We start from the raw sequence: 21,179 nt of genomic DNA, 5'->3' as shown, positions 1-21,179 counted from the left end.
GAAGAGACATTTACAAGTCTAACAGAATTCCTTACAACTTGACAATGAGCAATCTGATGTTACAGCATCTCTAACTACTCCTTATCAGAATTTATTGCAGTTTGCATTACTCTGGTTAAGCCTGCAACAGTTGTCTCCCAGGAAAGAGAAAACACTGAGCATCTTCACCTGCAAATCACAGGCAAAGCTTCCTCAGATCATGAGTGTTAGGATGCCACAGTTCCTTGTGGAAACAGATCCTTCACTTATGGCATAGGGAAAGAAGTGTTGGGCCTTCCCAGCTGACATCCTGTACCAGGAGTTGTAAAGTCCCTGGGCTTGGTGTTTAGAAGCATTTCCCCCTTTTACCATGCAGGTGGGAGGAAGTAGGGGACTGGAAGGGGTGGGTGGGAGGATACCACAGCCCAGCCCTTCAGTCAGGAGAGACACCAGACAGTCTGGCTTTCTACAGGAACCAATATAAAGCATTTTTATTCTTTCCTTCTGTGCCAGCCTTGTTTGTCAGCCCTGGTCTTCATAATGCTTTGCAACTTCACACATCAGCCAGTTTATTTGCCTACAGAAAGATTTCTGTAAAGTGATCAGAGTAGTTTAAAGCCAAGGTCTTAGGCATTTTCTGGGTGGTGGTGTTTGGTTTGGTTTTTTGGGGAGAGAGTGGGGTTGGTATTTTTTTTAGTCACAGTGGCACCAGTCTCACAGATCTGGAGCTCTCTCTCAATCTACTCTAGCTCACTTCAGAGAAGCGCTTCAACTATTCAGAGCTGGAAAATGACAAACTATTTCCACTGTCATTCCTCTTGCTAAGAACAAAATAAAGCAGCTGCACAGTTTGAGGGAAGCATGAAAGGAACATGAGCACACACACAAACAACACCAAAACACCAGTCAGAGGAGAGCAAGCACAGTTTGGGGCTGTTTCTGCTGTATCAGTTGTGCCTTAGAGCTAAAGCAAAGGGACCCAAGGAATTCTTCCTGCTAGACAAATTGTGGTTTCACATGGAGTTGTTTGCAATGCACACATATATGTTGAGCGTATATGGTTAGTGCATGCCTGAGGCCAAAACATTCGGGGGCTTAAATCAATCAAATCCCTTTTCTGTAAGAAAGTGATCAGACTCCAGGGTTAGGAAAGAAAAAGCCATGTGTTCTGGACTCAGATCTCTGCATTATTTAACTGCCCAGGTTACTGAGGTGCTGATGTCAGGGAGTAAGAAAGAGGCAATATGAAGTTTCCATGGCTCTGTGGCAGAAGTTGCACATGTACGAGACAGTGACAGGATTGCTTTCCATTAAAGAGAGCAGCCTAAGACCACACAGACATTCAAAAACACAGAGCAAACACAAGCAGCCAACAGAGCACAGAATATACAAAAATCAAGTCTATTTGGTTCAGGAAGCTCAAGAAAGACAGGTGGCTTTGTTAGGGATAAGGCGGGGAGCAGCACTTTTGGGGAAGGAGTACCTGTGCCACCCGTGGAGTTACTAATCCCCCTCCTAGGACTGGGGGTTTTGTTGGGAGCTTCTGAAGCTTTGTGGAGTCCACCACCCACTCCGTGGGATCCCACCTGCTTCTCAGCTCCAACAGTGGTTGATCTCTTCAAGGAGAAGGAAAAGTAGAAAAAAAGGGGGGGAAAAACCCCCAAAACAGCAAGCAAGATCCCTCAGAGCATTTTACTGGATGACCTGCAGATCAATCCTGTTTTGCCTTGATATAACTAAACCCTAAAGCACTTGCCCATGCAAAAAGTGAATGCTGGCACATTGCCAAAAGTTACTCACTTTTGTGGTCTTCCACCTTCTCCTGAAGCAACTGGCAAGTGCTTGCTAAAGCTGCATTCACATCCCTGAGCTTCTGCTGCTCAGAAATGGCTTCCTCCAACTTGCTCTTCAAGGATGCTGCTTCCTCACAAGCAGAGTGAAATGTTTCAACTTGATCCTCCGCCTAAGCACGAAACAATATTTAGGGAAAAAAAGAAAGGAATAAAAAAATAAAGCAGCCTGGCTAGAACAAGGAGCCTCTACAGTTCATGTAAATGAAGCCGAACTGCATCTGTTCTTTCTCAGGAAGTGATAAAGCTCCCTCTGAACTTCTGCATTTTTACGTTGGGGTGGACCGTGTATGGAAGCTATTTTTGGGCCCTTTTTCTCCTCTTTTTTTTTTTTTTTTTTAAGCCACCACAAATATGCAATGCTGCCTCTTTCATCAGCAAACTGTTGTCACCACCCCCTCAAATTTTACTTCCTCTGCTGGTTCCACTTTTGCAGGGAGGCACACTATTCGGAACAAGCGAGTCCCTTCCCCGAGGGCAGCCACGCCATGGACACGGCCCTTTTGCATCCCCTGGTTCCCTGCACAGAGGGAACTGGGCTGCCCCTTACGTGCTTGCTGGCATCCTCCAGCTGCTGGGTGGCTTTTTGCAGCTCTGAACGCAAGGCTTCTACCTGGCCAGCAGTTTCCTCTTGTAGCAGTTTGGCAGTTTCTACCTCGCGTTGCCTGCGGGGAGAGAGAGCCACAAACCACAGCCGTTGGTGACATTTCAGAGGAGGCTGGCCCAGGAGGTGACACACTCTGGCTGCTGGGACAGGCATCCAAAGTCAGCTGTCACACACTGCAGCTCCCCAGGATCCAGAACCAGGGAATGAGATGTGTTTTTTTTACAGCAGGAATGGGATGAAGGCTTTCTGTGACGTTTCTGGGTACCACAGGAATCATCAGAGAACTGTCAAGGAGCAAGAGCTCAGTGGGGCAAGCTTTTAAGCAATTTAGACAACAGATGATGTTTTTTCAGGGTGAAATAGTGGATGGATATAGAGTCAGTCATTCTAGAAAAAGATACCCTGGAGCTATTACTGCTTCCTTGGATTGATTTTTTCATGTTTGAGAGGGAATTTCACTTGACAGCAAGAACCAGTGCTAAAGAGGATGGCTTGCAATAAAAGCCAGATGCCATCAGAACCAGTGCTAAAGAGGATGGCTTTCAATGTAACCTCTCTTTTCCACCACAGAAGCCTTTGTCCATTTCATCCCTAACTCACTTCAGCTTTTTTTCTTTTTGCTTTCATTACAAACAATTTTGACACAGAGACAGCTTTAAGAAATCAAGCCATCAGTATTTTTTCAGCTCTTTTCCAGGTGGAGGAAGAGCATGTAGGTGGCTCAGTGGAAGGTAGTCAGAGAAAACTGTGGTACAACTGCTCTGCATCAGCTCTTGGGACATCCCAAACTCAGGGCTGGGCTAGGAACAATCTGTTCTAGTGGAAGGTGTCCCCGCCCACAGCAGGTGCTCGGAACAGGATGATCCTTAAGGTCCTTTCCAGCCCAGGCCATTTTATGATCCTGTTTCTAAGATCACAACTCATAGAAGGAACCATATGCCAAAAAAAGTTCCATTTTCATATTTAATGACAACTCATTGAACCTACACCCTTGAGAAACGGAGACATCCTCTTCCCTGAGCCTAGCAACTGTATCCCACAGCAAAAATACCTGCAGGCAGATATTTAACAACCTTCCTGCTGCACACAAACCCAGCAGGTTTTTTTTATGGCTGCACCTGCTTGATAGGCAGTGCCCTCATGCTTTAACTTCTCAGTCTGTGGTCTCCCTGGCGTTTTCAAAGACACCTCCAAGACTATATACATCAGTTCACACACAAACCTGAACTCCCACACAGTGTAGATCTTGTGCTAAAACCAGATCCACTCTCCAAAACAGAAGATCATTTCCTCTGTGAAAAAAAAATCCTTGAGAATTCAGTAGACTTTGTTCCACAAGAAAACCCACCCCAAAATAAAATGCTAAACAGGTAAGCAACCAGGGGAAAAAACCCAAAAAAACCACAAACCCCAAAACAGAACACAATCAAACCAAAACCTAATCCCCTCTCCCCAAAAGATAGACATGCTCTGAAGGGGTACCTAGCAGAGAGCTCTTTCCTTAGGTGGAGTTGTTCTGTCTTTATTCTCCTCAGGTTGCCTGCCACTCGAGTAAAATCCTTGTCTAAGGACTCCTTGCATTTTTCCAGAAGCTGGAGTTTCTGGGTCCAAAGATGTCTTTTTTTTCCTAGTTCTTGCTTGAGAGCCTGTGGAATTTTGAAGTTGCCGTGTGGTTAGAGGAGGAGCAGAATCAGAGAATGAGCCAGAGCCTTAATTTACACAGTGAGAATGGAGTTCCCTGCTCCACCAATTAATGTCATCACCTACATCCCACACTATCAGAATAAAGATAAAAGGTGCCCAGATACAGCAACAAAAATAATAGCTCATAAGAGGAAGTTCTAATAAAGACCATCTTGCAGGAAGCCCAAAAATTGATAATTTAAGCTTCTGTGGCCCTTTCCTCAAAGTACAATGGAGTCCACCGGTACCAAATTGAGTTTGCATTACAGCAAAATAAATAACCAAGAAATAACAAAATCATATTTCTGTTTGTCATACATGCCTAGCAGATGATCTGTCCCAGGGATGACCCCCACCATAAAGGCTTTTAGATTTTCTTCTGGTTTGTAGAAAGGAAAAGGGTAAAAATTAAATGTTAGGTAACACTGAACTCTCTATTTCTCTGGACAGTGTCTTGCAGTATAATGAGAAGAAGAATCCAGTGTTCTCCCTCTGACCTTGAGCAACTGAACACATGAAAGAGTGTCCTCAGCTTTTAAAGAATGCTTAATGAGAGTCAAACAGAGGTCAGGAAAGAATGAAATTTATATTTCTGAGATTTTGCAGCGATTCTAGGGGGAAAACATCAATCTCACAAATATAGGCCACATTATCTGCTTAGAAGTAGGAGTCTGATGTTCATGAGCTTCAAATTAAAAAATATCACATCAAGTATCATGCTTAAAAAAAAAAAAAAAAAAAGGCAAAGAAAAAAAAAAAAGGCAGTTTTTGCTGATAGGTTTCCTATGATGACATGGGATGTGACCACGTGCAACTGCCCACATCCTGAGGATCTGTTTCTCAGCCAAGGCAGGCAGCACTCGCTTGTAGAAATACCATAATTTTGACACTTAAGTGCTGTAGACTCAGCATGGCATGTGTACCAGCCTTATCTCCCAGTAGAGAATGAAAAATATTTTCCTGTCACTATATATACTTAAATACATGTATATATGCACAAAACCACAAGCCCACTTCAGGTTGGCTTTACATCTAATAGCCTTTAAAATGTTTTTGAAAATACTCAACCCCAGCAAAACATGTCCATAATATATTTCCCAGGAAATGTTGGCCAAGGCTTCTAGTGACAACTTTTGTTGACAAACTAACTAAATCTTCAACCATGTGCTTTCTCTGTGGCTGGAAGAAGCTACTTGAGATCTTTCTCCTTTATTTTGGATCTATTGCTGTTCAGCTCCATGCACAAAACTTCACACATATCTGTCTTATTCTGTCTAGGTGAAGATAATTTTTGACATGGAGTCACTTTCCATCCCCCATGGAACCCTAAAGGATAGGACCTTTTATTTTTAAAGGATTTTGGTTTTTTTTGATCCTCTGTTAGCTCAGTTTCCAAATGCATCACTCTTTAGGAGCCAGAATAAGATTCATTTGCCACAATCAACTCCAACCCCCACATCAAAAGTTCTTTAGCTTCACATGTTTAACAGGAATATGATCCCAATGTGAATGTAACTTCACAAGCATTTTTCAGTTCTGACAGCTTTGAAGGAGGTGGTTTTCAGTCAAGACCAAAAAGCTACAGCAATTCACGAGCCAGCAGTTTGCTAGAGTCTACCCAAAGTCACATCTGGGTGAAGAGAGTGAAATGACTGCACCTTCTCTAAGGGGAAGGTTTTAAGATTGACCTGAAGAAAAATTGTTTAAAAAACTGGCTCCAGGACTGGATGGCTCCCCCAGTGATTGCTCCAGCCCTGCCCAGGAAACATTAAGAGGCCCAGCTACACCATTCTGTAGCACTAGAGGAAAAAAAGAAGAGCAGTTTTCTGCCCAAAGAACCAACAGCCTCGAGCAGCACATCCCCTGGTGGCACCTCCTGCCACGCAAGGGAGAGGAACTGAGGGGTTTAACATCCATTAGGGAGCTGAAAAACAGCATTAACGTACAGCTTGGGGTTGTTGGAGCATTCCTAAGAACAGATCAGCAGAAAGGAGGTTAGATGAAAAGCCACATCCAATAAGATGGAAATTTCAGAAACAGTACTGTTATAGGAGGGAGGAGGAAGGAACAAGAATGTTTAGTTGTGTCCACAGGCACTTGCTACTGCATGGGGAAGATATTTTTACCAGTACCTTGAGCAAAAGGCTCTGCTTGCAGGCTTCACTAGAGGTATAAAGAGTAGGAGAAATACTTTATGCAAGATTAACTTGTAAAACAAGGTTTTGTTTAATTTTTTTTCTGTGGAATATAACCAGTAAAAGCAGAACTCTCTGCCTTTCACAACAAAATAAACCCTATGGAGGTTTTGATTTGGAAATTTGGTCATAAAGCCTCCTCTGCTAATTGACCTGCTTCACCCACCCTTTCCTTCAAGCAATTTTAACTAAGGAAGTTCTTGCACAAGACGAACCTGCAACGGCACAGCATGTAAGTGAACAGCAATCATCCTTTTACCCTCCCTTCCCAAATCCCCAGTAAAAGAAAATATTTCTCTCCATGCAGCAGTCTCTGACCCACAGATGGACTTGGATCTCCAGTAATAAATACACACAGCATGCAGCAGCAAGGTACCCACCTGAAGTTTTTGCACAGCCCCACTATTTCACTAAATATTCCAAAGAAACTGTTACTCACCACAAGTTTTCCTTCCCAGGCCTGTCGCATGTCCTCATCAGGATCTTTTACCCATTCTAATGAAGCCATGATGAGCTCCTCTGCTTCAGAAGCTTCCTCTAGCTGAAAAAAAAAACCCAAAATAAATCCCCAAAGAACGTCCCCAAACTCTGGCATTTTTAGTGCTCATCTAGAGCAACTCTGCCCAGAACTACCCAGGATATAAATTAATGTTAGAGTAGGTGCCAAGTGATCTTGTTAAACTATGACCCCCTCCAATCTCAAACTATTCTTATTTTTTCAAAAGGAGCGAACAATCTCATTATCAATGCCTGGAGAATTCCTCATTAAATTGCTGACCAAAGACAACACTCTCATCCATGCAGGCTTTGCCACTGACCAGGTTTTGCATGATAGTCTTGAATTTTTCTCCTGCATATTCAGGCCCATGAAGAAGCAGCAGCACTTCACGGTCCAGTGTTTCATCCAGGGATGTCCATTCAGTCCTGATACTCTTCAAAGAGATGGAAGAGCCAGCTAGTTTATTTTGACATCCCCTTGTTACAAACCAGCATCACTGACATTAAGACTTCCCTCAAGCACCCCTGCTCTGTATTTACTGGAAGGTCAGAGCTACCAAAACTTGAGGCTTGGAAAAGGGTTTTCAAAACCCATACGTCAATGAGGATTAAGGGGAAAAAAAGTGATCCAGTGTAAATATTGATGTCAGGGTAAGGAAAAGGAAGTCATTAATTAGTTATCTTTATTCAGAGGAGTCTCTACCAAGCTGTGAATAAGCTGAGCCCTTCCTTACAGGTGCCTCTGTGGAATCGTGTCTCACTGCAGTGTTTGAAGGGCAAACACAGTGATTCACTGGGGCTCTGGGGAGCTGCAATATGGGATGATATCTTAACTCTTCAAAGCTGCCTAGCCAAGCCTACTTCTCCTTTCTGGGCCTGAAGTTTTAGTCCGTTTGTACATTTCTGTTGTTGCTATATGTGCTAACCCTTTGCAAGTGCACCTTGTACAAAAATAAGCAGAAATCACTCAGCAGCATCCTTCTGTGGTCAGCTGTGCTGCACAGCTTGTGTCTGAAGGGAAAACAGCACACGGGGAAGGATGGGGCTCCATGGATTGTCTAAGGAAATGGGAACAGAATAGCTCAGCTTAAAATCAGAACCAAAGCCAAATTGTAGCGGGGTTGCTCTGCCTAAACTGCTGTAAAGCAGATTCAATGATACCCTACTTGCAAAAATCATCAGTGGTGGATTGATAAGGGGGTATCATGCTGCTGTTGACATTAGGGAAGGCAAAGACCAGCCTAATTCCTCGATCCCAAAATTAAAAATTCTGAGGATGTGAAGAACAATGTTTCCTGACAAACTGGCACCAGTGAGGAAGTGGCAGACAAAGCTCCTGACAATGGATACAATTGAGCTGGCACAGAAAGATTATCAATTGATCATTTTATACCACAAAATCCCCACTCCACTTCTTAAAGTCAGGGGTTTCTGACACACCCCTTCTAGCAGGGCATGCACGGAGATCCTTCCTTCAAGCGGGGACACCCCTCAAAGTCACTTCTCAAAGATGAAAAAAAGATTTGCCCATGGTGATCAATATGGGGGAGTAACAACAAACTCTATTTAACAATTATTAGCTTGGAAATTACTGGTTTAATAGCTAGTGCACTGTACAAGTAGTTGTGAGTAAATAATTCTGATTAAAGTCTTTTGTCTAATCATTACCTTCTATTTACATAAATAACTTATTTTACTCATTTAAATATACTTGGTTTGCCAAAGGGGCTTATCAGAGTTTCTTAACAATACATTAGATTAAGACCCAACAACTTCATCAAGATGCTCACTCTAATGCTGAACTTCCTTTCTCACTACAGCTGACTCCAAAGAAAAAAGTCTCCTCTTTCACCACTGAAAAAAAATCATTGTTCATGTCAGGTGTAGGCAGGACAAGCAGCAGACCATCAGTTACTCTCTGCAGCATAAAAGCCTTTATATATTGGAAAACTGGTATCTTCTCTCATCAGTCTGTTCTTCTGCCAGCTAAATGCATGACCCAAGCCCCTCCAGATTTACTTTGTAGATCAGAGGGGAGTTGGAACTTGATGATCTTTAAGGTTCCTCCCAACCCAGGCCATTCTAGGATACTATGTGCTATTTTTTTAATATGTAATAGTGTTTTGTTTGCTCTTCTTTGGACTTTCTCCAAGGGGCTTGGAACAATATTGCAACTTTCTCATTCTGTACTTACAAGCTAGGATTAATAGCTTCAAATTCCAGTTATCTAATCATCTACAGGGAACGAGCTTTCTTCTGCCTCTGCTGATGCAGGACAACTGGGAAGAGTTTATTTAAGGTTTAATTCATACCTCAGAAGACTGTGCAAGCTCCAGTTCACAGTGCAGTGAATTCATCCCTTCAGGAATACTGCTGTTCAGTTTATACAGCAATGGGAAACTCAACCCATTCCTAAAAGGAGCAGGAAAAAAATACGTATCAGTCTTTTTTGGACTTCTGATGAACTGCCTTTCCTGGCATTTTGCCACAATACTCACGAGATCAGCTCTTGCTGCATGTGTTGGATGTTCTCCAGCAGTTTATTTTTTTCAGCCCTCAGTGTCTGAAACACCCATGGGGTTTGGTTAGAGACTGACTTTGCCATGCAGGATCAGCACAGGCCAAACCAAGCCCAACCCATACCTCTATTATGGATGAACACTCCACAATGGTTAACTTGAGTTCCTTGATGTCCTGCTCCTTCTGCAGAGATTGTGGAAAAAAATAAACAACCAAAAATTATACTCAATCCTCTTATCACAGCAGTAAGATGACTGATTTAGCTTGAGCAGCAACCTGATTATAACTTAAAAATACTTGTGAATTTAAAAGGATACAGCGAGTTATCTTGCATATTAACTAACAGAAGGCACTCAGATGACCTCTCCTACCTAAATTTTGAAATAATGGAGACAAACCTTTTCCAGGTGCTGTATTTTAATTTATTATTCACCTGGTTTCAGGTCCAACAGATTAAACTAGACAGAAGCACTCTAGTTTTGCCTTAAAACGTGGCCTAGATTATATGCCAGCATGAGTTTAATCCCAGCTGACCCTTCAAACAAGTTGCAATGTTCCAAGTTCATTTATTTTTCATTATTAGAGTGCAGCACTCTGTAGATTAAATACGACCTAACAGAGGCTGAAAAAGAGTCAGCCCTCATGGTAGGACTGAGGAATTGATAGAAGAACCATCTTTCTTAGCAACTAGCAATGAGCTTCAGTCAGGTTATGCCATTCCTATAAGAGACACCACACAGACAGCAGAGCATTTATAGGAGAAAACAAAACTGGAGTAGGAGCTCTTGTCCTCTCACACTTTTATGAGTCCTTCTTACTCTCTCTTTAAAAATCATTGATGTTTTTGAAAGAGATGAACTGCACAGAAAGCTAAGCAGGAAAAGTGAGGTAATAGAACCCACTCATCCTAATGCCAACAAGTAAACTCAGTTTTTCACACCAGTTCCCTCAAAACTATATCAACCACTCACATTTATCCACATGTAATCTAGCAGTCTACTTTCAAAATTCCCATTTAGTCAACAGAGTAAGAGAGTCTTATTAATACTCAGTACTACCAAGCTCACAAAACTTTGAATCATTCACATAGGAGAAAGTGAAAGCTACTTTTAAAAAAAAAGAATTTAATAAATTTCTGCCCTTAAGCTGCTTCTAGAAAAGCAACCAACCAAACCTATTGGAGCACTCAGCTACAAAGTTGTCAGCTGGATCACACTGAAGTTCAGTTCTCTCTTTTACGATTTGAATTCAGCTGCAGTCAGTTTGCAGGGAGCCCAATAGTCAAATATTTTATCAGGAGATTTATAGCATGTTCTGCTAAGTAGAAACTCCAGTGGCATAGAAGGCTCTTTGCATAATTCATGAATCCAGAGGGTGCCAGCAGGTATGTATGGTCTCATATCTTTGCTTTCTACGCATGTTTAAAAACATCAGAAATGCTCACTCCTCAACAAAGCCTAGATAATTACACCTCAGCAATAAAAGGACAAATTTCCTTTTCCATCGGGCTCCAAGTCACCATTTCTAGTGACACTTCACTAGAACAACTTCAGTAAAAGACATGAAGGGAAAGGACTTCTGTATGTCCCTGCTGAAGGAAGTAGCTTTTAGAAGTTTCTGGACATTTTGTATGAAGTTTACAAGTTTGTTTTAACAGGTTGTGATTTAAAAAAAATAAATCCCAAAACCTTTAATTATGCTGACTCATAAGCAGGGCCTAAAGTAGAGCTCGCCTACTTTGAAGCCATTTATAGCATCAGGTTCTGCAGTGTGAGAAGAGTAGAAATGAAAGTGCCACAGTGAATACTACTGCCTTGCCTTTTTACAAATACCTCCCATCAATACAGACAGAACTGGGGCCAGTGGAAGCTGTCCCTGTCCATGGCAAGGAGTTGGAACAAGGTATCATTAAGGTCCCTTCCAACCTGAATTATTCTCTGATTGTGGGGTTTTCAGTCAGTAATGAAGTAAAAGCAACTGACCTGGATCAAGCTTGCCTCTTTATTCATCACAGTGCTCTCATAGATCTGGGCCTGGATCTGAAGAATGAAAAGATAAAAAAATCCCCCACAGCCATCAGTACAGACTTTTATTGAAGTCTGTTCCTATTTCCTACTAGGAAGGGAAATACAGTATCAATGTTCCTTGCTTAGAAAAATTAAATTCTTCTCTGAATATCTTGTGTGGCGTCTGTTCCAAAGTACAGATATCATACCCAGCAAAGACTGAAAGCATTTCAGTGACTTTGGTCACTGGAACCTTTGGTTCCTCTCATCTGTCCAGGCCAATATTTTCAGCAACATCTCTCAAAGCATGACCTTAACGTATTTTCTTGAATAGTGAGGAAAAGGTACCCAAAAAACCATTTTAACTTGGAGGAAAGAATGAAACTGTGATTGTTTCCATCAGCCTACTTTTTAGCCTCCAGAGAGAGCTTCCTTGGTGAAAGCTGTCACACTCTCCAAAGTACTATTTTGCTGCAGTCCTTCAACATAGAGATGTTTATGGCTGTTTGCCTTCCAGCAGCAGAAATTCCCCCTTCACTAGAACCAAGTAAATCATCCAGGAATTAAAATCCAGGAATTTTTATTCCTCTCAACTTTGAAATGCTTACTTGAAGCTGTGCTGTGTTTTTAGACAGCTCCAAAATCTTCTTTTGCAGCTCGTTGGTGTCCATGCTATTCCTAATAATCTAAACAAGACACAGAGTGTTTAGGCACAGCTGAATGGATTGACAGCTTCTCCTTGAAGAAACCAGGCAAAAATGACATCTCCACCCCCAAGCTGCTGCCTACGCTCAAGCACTACCAGCATTTTTGCACATACATTGCATGTGTTTGCCCCACCAAAACTGCTTCTGCTTCTTTTCCCACCCAGAACACTGGTAAAAGAGAAAACTCCTCAAAATGTGACTTATAACCACCACCAGACCTGGAAAGCCAAAGAAAAGTCATTCCTGCAGCATGAGGGTTTTTTTTTCAGAAAGATGTGGTTTATACCTATTTGGACTAAGGAGCTTTAAGACTGATCTTAAGGTTCAATTATTTACTATGTGTAATTTAACCTGTTTCTCCATTGCCCCCTGAACAGTCTGAAATATAGTCTGTAAGCAAGCATTAGAATATTTTATCACCTGATAAAAAACAGTTTATAAAATACTTGCTTTGATGCAGTTAAAAAAAAAAAAAAAAAAAAAAAAAAAAAAAAGAGAAAGAATGAACAGTTCTTCTCTGAATAAAAAACAAGCCTAGGGCTACCCAGCTGATGGAGCTTCAGTCCCTTAAAATCCTCTGTAGGTCCTTGGCCAGTGTCAATGGATCCATCTGTGAGTGGAGACCCCATCCATCTCATTTTTAAATTATTTTTGTTATGCATTTTTGGCGTTACAGCTCAATACAAGATTCCTCCTTTGGATCTTAAGGGGGAGAAACAGAGACTAGGAAATGATAAAGTGTTGGATGGAGATTGTTTCAATATAGAGTTTGTGTATTTTTAGCTGTGGGAACCAGAAATACATGGAATTTGCCTATTAATCTTGGAAAAAAGGTGGTGGGGGGAGAAGTAGTTTGTCTCTGTCCCTATGCTTCCCTAACCTCATATCCTTACTTACCCAGCAAGTGGAAAATATGAAGCACAGTTCAACCTCAAGATATAAAGTTTTATGAGAAATCAGCCTTTTAAAATGTTAGATATTTTGATAACCTAATTAGCATGCAAGGCTTCAAAGTCTAACAAACATTTAATTTCTTAGTGGCAAATTTCATCTAGGCAAGAACTTGTCAAATCATGATTTATTTTACCTCTTCCTGGAGAGAAGCAACTTTGATGTTGAGATACTGATTTTCTTTTTGCTGATCAAGTTATGGGGGGAAAAAAACACAAAACAAAAAAAGAAAATAAATAACGGAAAAAGAAAAAAACAGAAGAGTTAGTTTTAACATGTAAAGTTCAACAGTCAAAAAGCAACAGACCACAAATCCATCCAGAGCTGTCGTGTTGAATCCCTTTGTTTCAGAGGGCACACAGAAAGGGGAGAGCTGAGGCTGGTGTGGTTCATGAGCCTCCACTGAAGGTACAGAGAAGGTCTTCAGAATTTGAACAGCCTGAGCAGCCCCACCACTGTCACAGCAAGGTGCAGGGTGCTGTACAAGGGAATCAAAAAGGAAGAGCACCTACTAGCTGTTTGTTCTGCCAAAGACTCTGCTCTCTCTTCTCTTCTGACAGGTTCAGGTTGTTTCTTGCTTCCTCTAGGTCTTCTTCCAGGGATTTGGCTTTCAACACAGAGTGCTGGATGCTACACAGGGGGAATCAAATCCAGAGAAACTTTAGCCAGTTAATGTTGATTGTTTAGATAGGCTAGAAATAGAGTATTTTTAGAAGCCATCAGGGACTTATTTTTTGCCACAGACACTTAACAGAAGAGCAACAATCAAGTTTAAGCCCAACATTTCTGTCCAGGAAATAAAAGCTCATGGTTCAATTTCCTATTTATCACTCCCTTCCACTTCTACAGTGAAGGATGAAACACCATCCAAGACAAGTGGATGAAAACAAAGCTATGTTAAATATATTAAAAATGTCACTTGTAACAGTTAAAGACATCAAGTTACCTGAGCACAAACTCATCTTGACAACACCTTCATGGTTTACAGTTGGGGAAACCATTTCAGTTCAGTATTCAAGAATGAGCTCCACACCATTTTCTTACCCTAATCTGATAAACCCCAAAGTATGTATTAAAGCAACAGGCAAGGCCCTTTCCTGAGCTAACTTGATCCTGCAGAGCATCCCAGAGCAGGTGGTCCCACATAAGGCACATGTCCCATGGCAGCTACTCTGCAGAACTCTTGCCTTAATCTCCCCTGAAAACTCTGGGAACAGCTTGGCAGCTGCCCAAACCATATCACAGTGTAATTAAAGCCAGAGGAACACAATGAAAAATGGGCTTGTAATTATGGTAGCGATATATCCTCAGGCTACAGAAAAGGTGTACAAGTGACACAACTCACCTGAGTCCATCAAATAAGTAGCAAAAGAACTTTTAGACACTAATTTCTGCTTAGCAACAAAAATGTGGTCCAGGATTGGAAGCCTTCCAATGCTTGGCTCTTCCCTTGGTAATATTATGCTTTTTTATGTTATTATTTTGTTTGGTTTTTTGCTTTAGCCTGAGATTCTCCCTGTGTGCACCCACACCACCACATGCTGCAGGAACCTGGCTCTGAAATGAATGATTTTATAAGAACCAGGAGGGACAGAGTAGAACAATTAGGCAAGAGGGCTAAACTTTACAGGCATCACACAAAGTCAAGAAAGCCACTGTGATGAAGCAATGGTGAGGAGAAATGCATGAAAGCAAGACTGAAAGATCACAGCTCTGCCCATGGCAAGCCTGGTGCCATCAGGGTCCCCCACCTTTTTAATTGTTGATGTAGATGCTCATTTTCTGCCAGGAGCTTGCTGTTGGTCTCATCCACAGCTTCCAGGGTGAGCTTCAGCTTGCTGTTCTCTTCCTGCAGCTTCTGGTTGTTGTACTGCAGGTCCGCAACGCAGGTTATCAAGTCAGAGGTCTCCCTGTCCCAGGGAATGACAAAGCCAGGAAAGAGTGAGAAAGGTTATTTCACCCACTTCAGATTTAAAACATCCTACTGCACTGATTGGAGGTGAGAGGAGAGCCCACAGAGGACCTGTGATGCTGCAGTGTCCAGTCATTTGCTCTGCACAGAGATAATGGAGCATCTCCAAGTCAGTTTTATGGGCACCAAAAAGTTAAGAAGTTTTGGGTTTAAGCACTTTTCCTGCTCTCTACAACTGGAGTTAGCTGTCAGAAAATGCCATAGTTGGATGTTTGCTTAAGAGTGCTTTAAGATTTTGCTAATCACCTCTTGGGCCACTAATGATGCTTCTGTATTTACTCTGTAATTTCTGGCTCCTTTCTTTTCCCTTCAAGCCACCCCTCACTTTATGCTTTCAACCAAAACTTGAATGAGGATCATTCTTTCAAGATCCTGAGAAATTACAGGGAAGAATTACAGAGCAATATTGGATTTCTGGCTAGGCATAATCTGCAAATAGAACTTCTGCTCTTTGTTAAGTGCTTTGCCATTAACAGAGCTCAAATCACAGGCATTGCTACTACTAATATTAAAAAAAAAAAAAAACCAAACCAAAAACCCCAAACAAACCACAAAAAACCCACCACCTCAACAAACTCCCTATCTTAAGAAAAACAACCCCAAACAAAACCCAAGACCAAATTTTCAGGATATACTGTCTTCTTATTGTCAGACAACTAAGAATTTGATGGAGGGAAGGAACCAGTTTAAACAGGGAAAGACACAACAAACATCTGACCACAGATTAAAAAGGCAAATGGACACAGAAGCACCAAGACATCTGTAGGAGAAAATACTGGTTTTATTTCAAGTCTGAGCAGAAGCTGTGACAGCATCAAGAGCTCCTGCAGACTGAAGTGAGGACAAGGACAGTGTTCCAAAATAAAGGTTATTGAGATTTCTGTCAAGTGGTTCAAAAGCTAGGAGTACTATATTCTGAGAAAGAGTTGCTGAAGTGGACTCACATGTCTCCTTTAGATACATCACCCCCAAAGGCCTCCAGGCTTCCTGATGTAACATTCATCCAGAGATGCACCTTCTTGGCTGAAAGAGGTGGAGGTTTTGTTTATAGAGCAAGAAAGGGGAGCTTTCCTGAATAGAAACAGAGTAAAATGTTCTGCACCTTCAGAAATGCTTTTAGGTGCTTGAAATTCCAGGTCTTCTGTGCTTGCTGGTGATTCCTCAGCAGCACCTTCTTCCCTGAAAGAAGGGAGCATCAAGGGTCACAAACCCAGCAGGACACTGGGCTGCTCACCAACTTTGTAACACTTCTAAAACTTCAGCCAAACCCAATGCTGACATGGTGTCCCAATACCACTTTCTTTCCAGAGCCACAGGGCAAGTTTCTAATTTCCTGTTTCCACAGAAAACTTATAAGATGGATTTATTAAAATGTTGTTACCATTTTCTCTTACAGTCTTCAATCCACTCTCCCATCATGGTGTGATAGGTTTTCAGGTCCATGGAGATATCTTTGTGCTCTGGGTCAAGCATGTTGCACAGCTCCTCAAGACCACTGTCCTCTGATTCCCGGCTGGTTGTATGTCTCAGATAATCCATTATCTTGGACACCGCCACTTTTCCTAAAGCAGAAACAGGGGTCAGACTGCAAAGCCTGGCAAGGCACCATAAAAAACTGTAAAAGACCACACTACTGAACTGTATTGTATCCAGTTGCCCCCAAGAGTTGTAGACAAGCAACTGATTCCTCTAGTTAGAGTGTGATCTGGAGAAAAAAAGACTAGTTTAGAGCTCTTTTCTGTTGGGTTAAGGGTTTTTTTGTAGTGGTGAGGTTTTGGGTTTTTTCTGTGTAATAATCCAGTTTACTAGTCTTGTGGACTTCAGTTTAAGAGGAACAAAAGTTGACATGTGATACTAATCCTTGTTCTCAGGGCCAGGCTGGACAGGGCTCCGAGAAACCTGGGACAGGGGAAGGTGTCTCTGCCTACGGCAGGGGGACAGAATTAGGTGATGTTTAATGTCACATCCAACCCAAACCATTCCATGGTTCTACCACTTTAAGTCATGTCAGGTGGAACTGGGAGGAATTGTCTCTTCCTCTGAAGTTTCCCAGGTTTCCAACAGGGTAAAGGCTGAAAGAAAAACAGTCACTTGCAATGAGGGTAACAGCTAGAAACATGTTGCTCCTCTCTTTCCCCTGTGCTAAAGCACTGCAAAGATCAGCAGAGGAAGGGTCAGGCACCATGCAGAAGAGGCACAGGCATTCACAAATTTATTCTGCATCTGCCACAATGAAGGCACCTACGCATCTCAGAGACTATAACATGGCCTGAACCTTGGAAATCTGTTGAGAGGAGAACAAAAGAGATGAAGGAAAAGAATCCTGGCAAACCTGTGTGGTGGATGTCACAGGCACAGAAGATGGCAGTCAGCAGGTCCTCCTCAGAGATCAAGCTCACGTTGTAGGCGTTGTCAGCTTTGTACTCCAGAGTCTGTCTCCCTCCTGGGAAGAATAAACTGTTATTGCCCATCTTTATTGGCTCATAGTAACTTTCACTCCAGATGGCTGAAACAGCAAAACCAACTAACCAGCTTCTCCTCCAATAAAGACAGAGCTTTTACTGCTAAACAACAACAGGAACTGGTCATAGCTGGAGCCTCTGAGCTGGCAACTACTCCATACATCTACTCCTATCCATTTATTTTTGTAAAAACTTGGTTATTCTTTCCATGGAGTGAATCTATGAAACAGGACATTTCAAGAGGCCAGGTATTTTTTCCCTCCCCCTACAGATAGATTGTAGAGAAATCATTAAGAGTTGAGTTAACCTATTTAGAAAACAATCCCTAAAACAAACACCTCCCCCTCAAAAAAAAAAAAAACCAACAAAACAAACAACACCACCCAAACTCATGTATATTCAAAATCAGTCTAACAGACAAATCACAGGCTAAATTAAGAGCCAAATAAAAACTGGCTATTAAAAAAAACCCACCGCAGTACTAGCCAAATAGTAGTCTCAATCTCAAACTGTTAAAAAAAAAAAATTTCTCTCAAACCAGAAATGAATTAGCAAATTTGGAAAAGGTTCTGCCTTATTAATTCCTCATTTTTTACCCTCACATCAATATTTTTTAGAGAAAATTTATGATTTGCCTCAGCTCTTTTTGCAGTCTTGTAAGATTTGAGTGCTACTAAAATGTGTTATTACCAGTTTAAGTGGTAGATAAATATCATCTACGTAGGCTAAATGTTCAGATGTGTAGGATTCTGAATTAGGGGGTGGTGTTCTTCAGGATTTTTACCTTGTTCACTTGAAGAAAGTGTTTTTGGCACAGGAGGTTGGACCACAGCACTTTCTGCCTTTTTTTCTGGTGTGAAGAAATATACATTTGGACTTGATGTCAGATGCTTCTGCTTGGGCCTCACATCTTTAGGTTCAGCATTTGCTAAAGCACATGGTTTATTCTGGGCATTGGCCTCCCTGGGTCCAAAGCAGTATGGAGAAGAGCTCTCTGTGGGATAGGGAGGCATCCACGAGCTGCTGGATCTCTCATTGCCTTTAGAGATTAAAAAGGTGGTTTCTGCAGAGTAGGAATCAGGGGTGGCTCCAAGACTAGGTGAGTTTGCAGAGAAAGTGCTGTCACTGCCAGGGCTGGCCAAGGCAGAAGAAGTACCCCCCTGACTTCTGCATGTTCTCCCTTTCAGTATTTCTTCCAGATTTTTTTTAGGATTGCTCTGTGGGCTGTCGAAGTTCTGGGACCGAAATTTTGGTATCTGCAAAGCCGGGTTGGAGACTTGGTCCATCATTTGGATGGATTTGATCTTCCTGCAGATGCTGTCCACTGGGTTGTGGTGCCGTTTTTTAGCTCCACCTTCCAAAGACTTCACCATTTTCCTTCTCTTGCCAAATACCTGGAAAGAACAGGTACAAGATACAAGAGTCAGGGTGACCAACACACACATATTTATGCCATTTTTTCCCATTCAGCAGACAACTTGGAGCTTTGGCATCCAGGAGTTTGAAAACCCTTGTTCAGCCTGCCAGCTGCGACAGAAACCTTCAGCTAGGAATTGATGTGGAAAAGTTGAGGAAGAAGGACAGAAATACTTCCTGAAATCTCACTGCTTATTCTTAAATACCATAACCATGGCAGAGAGGTGAGGGCGAATGAAAATAAAAACTGAAGAACACTGCAAATTAAGAGAGGACTTTTCAAATTGAAGGAAGCACTTGAATTGTACTGGAGGTGGCAGGGTGGAGTAGAAAAAGTGAGACCAACAAGAGTTTCAGCATTTCTGTGAGCCTACAAGAACAAAAAACTCTTAAATCCAGAGTTTCTTGTACTAATCAGCCACAGCTGTCTTAATGCCACTCTGAGAGCTACACAAGGAATATGCCCTACAGAGGCACCTCATCCCATGTGTATTTTTATTTCCTGTCTTCCCAGGCAACATTTAAAAAGGTATTTCCTACAAGATAAGCATGTTGGTATGTGACTAAAGCATGGGAGGTTCATTTTTCAGGGGTAAAGCCCCATTCCCAGTGAGGTATCCATGTCTACCCCACACTGATCCGCTGGGAGCTTCCAAGGGACAATGGGGACTTCATCCACAGCTCCTCAACCCTCCAGAGCAGCATCTGCTGAAACATCAGTGCCAAGAATGTTCACTGGGGGATGCCCTCAGCTGGCCTAGGACACAGCTCCAGGACAGGCGTCCCCAGCATGGCTAAACCTTTGTCATTAGGAATAAACAAGAGGAGAAACAGCTCCAGCTGGAAGAGACATAGAGATTATGGGGAAAATTATTAAATAACAATAACACACCAAATGAAGCTGGGTGAAGCCCCCAAGAATTAGATTTTAAGTGATTACTTAATGTAGAAAAATTAATTCCTTTCCCCAAAAAGAGCAGCAGGCTTCACTAGCACTTAACACTTGCATAATCTTTCAAAGAAAGGAATAAAATTATATATAACATTTATTAATCTAGATTGAAATAAACATAAATACAAAGTGCTTCATTTAAAGTGGTTTATTACAAGCTGCCTGCATGGTAGCAATTTCGTTTTATATAAACAGAGGCAAAATATCTAAGTTTATTTTTCTAATATTTCTACAAGGAGTAACATTTACTCTAATAAACATATTCTTAGCCACAGGAATACTTAAAAAAAAAAAAAAAAAAAAAAAAAAAAAAAAAAAAAAAAAAAAGAAAGAAGCTCAGAACAATTTTCAAGAAAAGAAAGTCTAACTACGTCTCTCATAAATGATTTAATCCTCTAATAAATACCAGACAGTGGAAGTAGTCTTCTATATTAGAGAAAAATTATTAGAGGTGTCTTATCTCTAAAAGGATAGACAAATTACCTTTAAATTAAAACTTAAGTATCACTGCAATTAGGTTTAGGCTTGTTCATTTAGTGCACAAGAGCCTCTGAGCAAATATAAGGGCATTTCAATTTTTTTTCTGAAATACACCAGTAAAAAAAAGCCCCAAACAACAAAAAACACAGCCCAAAACCTCATACTCACACCAGCATGTAGAAAAAGAACTTCTCTGAAGGAGATAGCACAACTATTCTAGCTGCTGCTCTGAAGAGTAGTGATTGACTGAACTTCAGCGTTTAAATAAGGGCTGAGGGCTCTTCTGCTGGAAAATCCTCTTTACAAGGTGCAGTTGTTGCCACTCAGCCCTCAGCTGCAGCCAGGTTTTAATCAAGCATCAGGCTCCTCTTCATGGCCTTTTTACTTTTTTCCCCTCAGATCTCTCCTGCAGTTGTTAGATTAATTGCCTGTAATTTCAGTACAACTCAAAGTCTCCCTGCTCTTTTAATTATTTAATACAGCAAGGTATGTTGTGATATAGGTTATTGCTGTGACAAAACTCTGGTTCCCGAGATGTTCCTCACTTCTATTAGCAGTTCTTTCCTGCTTTTTCCCACCTACAGCAAAATTTCAAGCAGGAGTAGATCTCTCCTAATTTCTGAGAGTTAGAACAGGGAATCTGGGAACTGTGTACTTTTCATCACTCTCACTACTTTTGAAAGGAAGGAAGTGTTGAAGTCTCTTGAGCTGATAGTGTATTAAATAGTATCTCTGTCAACTGTCAGCTTTGCCCTTGGTTCTGTGAAAAAAAGAAAAAAAAAAGTCATTAGGACCCCTAACTAATTCCTCTTTTTTGTATTAAATTATAATAGTAAAAATGTGAAGTAGAGTCTGCCTGTCTGAAGAGCTGTACAGCTCCTGCTGAAGTACCTCATAAATG

General features: G+C 41.5%; 1 protein-coding gene across 3 annotated transcripts in view; it reads right to left on the bottom strand.

Moving 5' to 3' along the window:
• The window catches only part of IRAG2 (inositol 1,4,5-triphosphate receptor associated 2), a 36,670-nt gene extending 16,151 nt beyond the window's left edge, over positions 1–20,519 (bottom strand). For 2 of the 3 annotated variants that reach the window (XM_066319632.1, XM_066319633.1), the window contains exons 1-19: positions 20,447–20,519; positions 18,215–18,824; positions 17,301–17,411; positions 16,350–16,530; positions 16,071–16,147; positions 15,913–15,991; positions 14,748–14,906; positions 13,509–13,626; positions 13,133–13,183; positions 11,947–12,024; positions 11,315–11,371; positions 9,456–9,515; positions 9,311–9,375; positions 9,125–9,224; positions 7,133–7,246; positions 6,754–6,855; positions 3,919–4,082; positions 2,380–2,494; positions 1,780–1,942 (exon numbers count right to left, since the gene is read on the bottom strand). In XM_066319632.1, coding sequence (XP_066175729.1) covers positions 1,780–1,942; positions 2,380–2,494; positions 3,919–4,082; positions 6,754–6,855; positions 7,133–7,246; positions 9,125–9,224; positions 9,311–9,375; positions 9,456–9,515; positions 11,315–11,371; positions 11,947–12,024; positions 13,133–13,183; positions 13,509–13,626; positions 14,748–14,906; positions 15,913–15,991; positions 16,071–16,147; positions 16,350–16,530; positions 17,301–17,411; positions 18,215–18,803 — 2,383 coding nt within the window. In that variant the 5' untranslated portion in view covers positions 18,804–18,824; positions 20,447–20,519. The remainder of the gene's footprint in view (positions 1–1,779; positions 1,943–2,379; positions 2,495–3,918; positions 4,083–6,753; positions 6,856–7,132; positions 7,247–9,124; positions 9,225–9,310; positions 9,376–9,455; positions 9,516–11,314; positions 11,372–11,946; positions 12,025–13,132; positions 13,184–13,508; positions 13,627–14,747; positions 14,907–15,912; positions 15,992–16,070; positions 16,148–16,349; positions 16,531–17,300; positions 17,412–18,214; positions 18,825–20,446) is intronic. The other variant, XM_066319634.1, reaches the window with a different exon arrangement.
• Positions 20,520–21,179: the final 660 nt, after the last annotated feature.

This window comes from Sylvia atricapilla, chromosome 5 (assembly GCF_009819655.1).
Source record: "Sylvia atricapilla isolate bSylAtr1 chromosome 5, bSylAtr1.pri, whole genome shotgun sequence".
Classification (NCBI taxonomy): Eukaryota; Metazoa; Chordata; class Aves; order Passeriformes; family Sylviidae; genus Sylvia; species Sylvia atricapilla.
Note: the sequence above shows the minus strand (reverse complement) of the source record. Positions and strands in the feature narration are given on the sequence as shown.